Source organism: Drosophila subpulchrella, unplaced genomic scaffold, assembly GCF_014743375.2.
Source record: "Drosophila subpulchrella strain 33 F10 #4 breed RU33 unplaced genomic scaffold, RU_Dsub_v1.1 Primary Assembly Seq354, whole genome shotgun sequence".
Classification (NCBI taxonomy): domain Eukaryota; kingdom Metazoa; phylum Arthropoda; class Insecta; order Diptera; family Drosophilidae; genus Drosophila; species Drosophila subpulchrella.
In genome coordinates this window covers 6,825,677-6,832,163 of record NW_023665577.1, presented here as the reverse complement: position 1 = coordinate 6,832,163, position 6,487 = coordinate 6,825,677, and the positions used below count along the sequence as shown (strand labels likewise).

The window sequence follows — 6,487 nt, the reverse complement described above, 5'->3', positions numbered from 1 at the left end:
GTTAGAAAAGGAGTGGCACCCTGCTAAAATAAATTTCTAAAATCTGCATGCCTAGTCCCAACTTTCTATCTTTCATAGTTTCCAAGATCTCAGCACTTCTATTCGAAACTCTAAAATCGTATAAAAGAGTTGTACCTCAGAGTAAAAAGACAATATGATCCAATACAACGAAGCTAGAATTTTTTTTTGGTATTTTTCCAATTAACGGATCGAAAACATCTCCTTCACTACTTTAAAAATTTCTGTCTGAAATTATAATACTAATATAATAATATAAAATGTACGCTCGATTTCATTGCAACACATTTATTTATTGTTAAAGATCTATTCAAACAAGGGGATATTGGGGAAGGGTTGCCACTCCACACATGTTGTTGGCGTTTCGAGCCAGCTTGAAGTAGCCGCTCTCGCCCCAGGCTGTTCCATAGGAGTTCTTGATTAGCCAGTAGTCGCCCCACTTCGGGTCGGTTCCAAAGCCCACCAGGAGAACGGAGTGCGTGAGATCCTTCTTGGATGACCGGCACGCGGGAATTCTTAAGATGCCACCGGAATAGAGTTCGAATTCTTCGTGAAGGTGGTCAATGGATACTGCCACGGGTCCAATGTTGAACACCACCTCGGCCAGTTCCTTTTCATCAGAGCTGGTCAGAGTCACGTGGCTCCGCAGTCTGCCCGCACTATATGTGCTGTTCCAGCGACAGTCCCCCTTCTTGGGTTCGTAGGGATAGGACTCCTTGGTGGCAATGCCATGATCCTTCGTGTAGTTAAAGGCCACGCTCACCCAACCACCGTAGCATCCATTGTTCGGATAGGGAACACAGTCCACTAAATGTTTGGGCGAAAGGGGTACTAACTTGGAGGTTTTCTTGGCCAGATGCGCCTCAAGGACTCCCGAGGTGGAGAAGGCCCAGCAGCTGAGGCACTCGGTGCCCTGATTTTCCACTGCCGATATATAGCCGTTCTGGCGCCAGTCTATTCCTGCGGTTATTTCGTCATAGCTCTTGTAGTCTGAAGTTTTGGTAATGCCGTCAGAATTTGGTTCCGTGGGCATTGGGATCGATGTACGAAACTTGAAGAGGAGACTCTGATCTATGTCGGAGAACTCGTTTATTCCCATCTTGAACCCAACACTACCCTCGGAATAGAGCCTGTTGTGTTCGTCAACCAGCTTTACTCTTTTGCTGTACAGATCCCGGTGGTAACTGTCGGTTGTCCGGTACTGCTTGTTGTACTGATCCTTGTACTGGGCCCACTCCATATCGCTCACTGACACATCGCTAAATCCAAATTGTAGGAAAAGCATAAGGAAAGGTACTCCAAGTACAATCCGCCGAAGAAAACTCATTGCGAACTGAGCAGGTTCAATGTCGATTTTAAACTGATTCGGATTTTTGACGAACGCAATATCAAGAGCTTCACTCGAGTGCAACGCATGCAATTTGTGGGGTTATCTGTATGAGCTGATAATTGAAAAACGATAACGATTAAAGTGAAATTAAGATTTTTATTTATATATAACTAGATCAAACGTGGAGAATTCTTTATTAATTATTAAAAATAATATACTTTATTTTATATAAGTCAAATTGGTTTGTTGTACAAATTTTTCTTCTAATATAAGAGAAAAATGCTTGGGAACTTTCTTAAACTTTAAACGTATATATAACAGCTCATTTAAAACAATGGTGATAAATGCAATTAATCTCGTACAATCCTTTAAGTTTGAGGGGAAGCTAATTGGTGTATATAAGGCGAAGATCCTGGCAAAGGGTCGCACCAAATGATTGATTCGCCACGTTTTGGGGATGAGAATCTTGGCTGCTGAGCCCGCGTTAATGTCGTTTTGCATCCCTAGATTTGGCGAATTATATTGCTGCGGTTGGCTGCCTCATTTGTCGGGCGTTTTGGTGCCTGAGTTGGGCGCCAAAATCAAATGCGTTGGCAACGCGGCAGCCCTTTCCCCTGGGAGGCATGAATTTGAGTTATGACTGGAGCGGAACTTTTACGGGCGACCGTAAATTTTTGGGGAACTGGCGCTGCCACCGGCTTAATATTCACACCTTTCGCGGGGGATGGCCCAGAGGAGATGGCCCAGTTATTTATGCGCACGCATTATGTTTGATAGTGCGGGGCAGGGGGTCCTCTTTTCTGGCTGATTGCTGATGGGTCATGGTTTATTATTTACTTTGCCGAGACCCAGAACCAGACCCGCTGGCCCTGCCCCCTGTATCTGGCTCCTGGCCCTGTTCCTGTTCCTGCTGTTATTGTAATTGAAAGGTATAAATAACATTAGGCTAACAGCAAATAAATTTATGTTGTTTATGCTTTCTATCTCGCCGAGTGTGTTTGTACTCGGGGCTTCCGTTTGACCTTTGTAAGCACTCTTCACGGCTGTTGCGTGCCGGGGCTAATCGCTCATGGGCCATCCGACGTTGAGGACCGACGGTCCCGACCGTCCCGTCCGTCGCCTCATCATCTTTTACCAATTTATCGGCGTTTTCTGGGACCCACAGCGGGCCGGTGTTATTTATTATTTACACTACACATTGATTACTATTATTACTAATATTATTATTTGTATGGCTGCCTCGGGGACCCCACTCCTTATCGCTTATCGAATTCTGTTTGCTGCCCTCTGCACTTTTGGCTTGATTTTGTCCATTTTTGGACCGCATGTTATTTATGAACTCACGACGTTTGCCACGGCCTCAAGGTATTTTTCAAATAATAAATATTCCCTTTTCGGTTTTGCCTCTCTTGCTATTTGCCGCACGTTTTTGGGTCCACAGAAAAAGGGTATGCTAACTTTATCAGAGATTGTGGCATTGTTGATATTCAAGAAATTATTGAATACAGGAAATTCATCATTGTACTGAAATTTAAATCTGGCATCGTGAAAAGGCGATGAGCTGATAATATTTGTACGAATACTTTATATTTGTTTATAAGAAAAGTTGTTTATATGTTATATACCTATGCAATATACAAACCAAATTTAAAAAATGAGAAATAGAAAAGAAGTTTTTAAGTTTCAAATATTTTTTGCACATTAAACTTTTATATTTGCTTAAATATTCTTTGGGGAATCAACACGTACCCTTGCAGGAAGATCCTTAGAGTATTCGATACTCTCCTGCCCTTTCGGTTTTATCTCTTATCTCCTTTGCATGTAAGCATTTTTTATTTATTGCGTTTTTTATAATTGAATTTGAATAATACATAGACACAACACTTGGCCAACAAGGCAACTTGGCCCGAATGTCTGTCTGTCTATTTGCCTGTATATATATCTGCGAGCGTGTGTCTGTCGCTTTGTGGGTTATTAAATTATTGTTGCTTTTTCTTTCGTTGTATGGGGACTAGACAGGCATGCAAATACAATAAATGTATTTAAAATTGACAAATGGTTAGCAGCATTTGTTGTTGGCATTGCTGTTAGCTTTGTTAAGATTTATGTTGAGGCAAACAAAAATACACAAACATGTATGCAATTGTATAAATTAAGCAGAATTCAATTGAGCGAGTGGGAGCTTAGAAATAAAGTAACTTAAGCATTTCCTATGAATTTTATTTGAACGGCTTAAACAAGACAGTGTTATTTATTTAAAACGAGTTTGGATTGCTTTTTGAGCTCCATTTAAACAAATTCTAATGAATTGGAATGAGTTTTAATGAGATATGGAGTTACAGCACTCAAATGAGATTCTGAAGTAATATTTTGATATCCACTTTAATTTAATTGTAAAAACTGTTCTTATATATATATTTTTGGCTTAACTTTTAATTGTGTTTTACTTTACTTAAAACTCTTTGATTTCAGATAAGCTTCTAAGCGGATTTTAATAGTTACGCAAAGGTTTCTCATCTCTCAAATACCTCACCTTAAAAAAATCATTTTCAATTTATATTCTTAGTACAATTTATACCAACATGTTCACCTTATTTTGATCAGTTAAAGATTCATGTTCTTCTAATTAGCTTCTGTGGCACAGCAGACAAAGGTAACGAAATCAGCTTAACTACCCACACGTATTCCCTTGCAACTCCCCATTTAACTTTGGAGAACCCAGCACGTCTAAGCTCTTTCTATTAAATATGTATTCGAGAGGTACGAGCTCGTATGGGATACGCAATGGAGTGGGAATAGGGGGTGAATGTGTGCCCCGCCGATTGCATTTGTTTTTGCGGCAGTGCGTGGCCACTTCCCTCGGAATTACACAGTAAGAAAATGTTTTTCAGTTCATATGTATACAGATATACATATAGATTTATACAGAGAAATATGCCTTGAAATAAGTCATGAAGTCACAAAACAACAGGTAACAGAATATTTAAAAAATATTTTTGAGAAGTAACTACCTTATCATAAATATAAGTATTCTCCTCAAACGTGATCGAACCATTTTTGGCAATCGATCAGTTTTTTTCTCTGTGTAGACTGGAGGCTAGTAGTGTCCACTAAACGGCTGTTAGTTCGGCTTCTGGGAGGTAGTGCGTGTGCCGGCTCATGGAAAATGCATGACCAACGACTAGACGATGGAGCACTCTCGACAGTTAACGACTCGTCCCAGCGGAGTCCAAAGTGATTGCGGCTAATCAACGTTGACCACAGCTCTTGGCCAGGTTCCGTATCTGTATCCGTTACCTTAGTCTCTAACTTTGAGTTCTGTTTTGGGATCTGGCTCGAAGTCCTTGGGGATCCTCAGTTAGTGGGCCATTAAAATTAATCACTAAATGTGACGAAAAGTTTCAGTAGACTACCTGCTTCTAGTGTGGAATGCCTGCGGACAATGTGTTAATTAATCGACGACGCCAGTGTGTACATATTTGATACCAACTCAAGATTTGTAAGCAACACTTTGGTTGCCACCTCCCACGGGACTCTGGCTAAGTTGGCTAATATGTTTGCTTAAGTGACTGACTTTAGCATGAAGAAAGGTGGATGACAGTTATTTAGAAGATTATATATTTCCATTAGTTGAATTTTCAAGTTATATAAGACCAGTATTTAAATAAGTTATTTGTAGTACATTTCTTGCCAGGTCATGCCAAATTTAAGTTAGTTCAATAATCTTAACGACTATTTGACGAATTTCTCGAAAAGCGAACAAGTGATACAAATTTTCTTTCGGTAGTACCTATATAAGTTATTAGTTCATAGTAAAAGTTGTCTCTACCAGTTAAAAACAAGGAAGAACGCTATAGTCGAGTACTTCGACTATCAGATACCCGTTACTCAGCTAAAGGGACCAAAGGAAAGTGGAGATATGCAAGCAGCAAATGCGCCACCTACCGGCGGTAGACAGATTTAAGCGTTGTGGGCGTTAGAGTGGGCGTGGGAAAGTTTTTTTTTAATCAATCGATAGGTATTGACGAGACCAATACATTTCAGTTAAAATTTTTTATCTAGCACGAAAATTGTGGGCACCACAGGCTTGGGCGGTTTGTGGGCGTTAGAGTGGGCGTGGCAACCTTTTTTTTAGATCAATCGATAGGTATTCAAGAGAACAATACATTTCAGTTAAAATTTTTTATCTAGCATAAAAATTGTGGGCGCCACAGTTTTGGGCGGTTTGTGGGCGTTAGAGTGGGCGTGGCATATTTGCGTAACAAACTTGCGCTGCGCTCAAGCCTACGGAATCTAAATCTGAAATCCCGTTTCTCTATCTTTGATATTTTCCGAAATATCCGCGTTCATATGTACGATTTTTTGAAGTTTGTGGGCGGTTTGTGGGCGTTAAAGTGGGCGTGGCAGACTTTTTTTAGGTCAATCGGTAGGTATTGATTAGAAGAATACATTTCAGTTAAAATTTTTGTTCTAGCATCAAAACTGTAGGAGCCACAGTTTTGGGCGGTTTGTGGGCGTTAGAGTGGGCGTGGCTCTCTTCTGAAACAAACTTGCGCTGCGCAGGAATCTCAGGAATCTGCATGCCTAATCCTAGTATTGTAGCTCTTATAGTTTCCGAGATCTCAGCGTTCATACGGACAGACGGACAGACGGACAGACGGACAGACGGACAGACGGACAGACGGACAGACGGACATGGCTAGATCGACTCGGCTAGTGATCCTGATCAAGAATATATATACTTTATGGGGTCGGAAACGCTTCCTTCTGCCTGTTACATACTTTCCGACGAATTTAGTATACCCTTTTACTCTACGAGTAACGGGTATAATGAGATTTTATGAGAGTAAAAATAAAAAATCTTGTTGTCGATTTGACTTTGTCCATTCTTCGAAATTACTGAATGGTAGGCACATTCGCGTTTGATGAGAGTCCTGAATAGCTCATCATTTTTAGACCATATTCTTAATTTTGCAAATGTGGAGGACTCGTTTGGGCTGCCATGATGCAAGACATCCTGCCAGCAGCAAGAGACCAACAAAAAGCTCGCGGAAGTGGTCATGCAAGTGGAAAACGTGACATACACACAGCAATGCAATGGGAAATTGTGGGTTGTGAAAGGGGCGGTGGGTTTGGGCG

At 40.9% G+C, this 6,487-nt stretch overlaps 1 protein-coding gene across 1 annotated transcript; it reads right to left on the bottom strand.

Moving 5' to 3' along the window:
* Positions 1-283: 283 nt before the first annotated feature.
* Positions 284-1,357, bottom strand: LOC119560192 (procathepsin L). Its single transcript, XM_037873556.1, has one exon. It carries the CDS (start codon positions 1,343-1,345, stop codon positions 329-331), a length of 1,017 nt encoding a protein of 338 aa, XP_037729484.1. The 5' UTR covers positions 1,346-1,357; the 3' UTR covers positions 284-328.
* Positions 1,358-6,487: the final 5,130 nt, after the last annotated feature.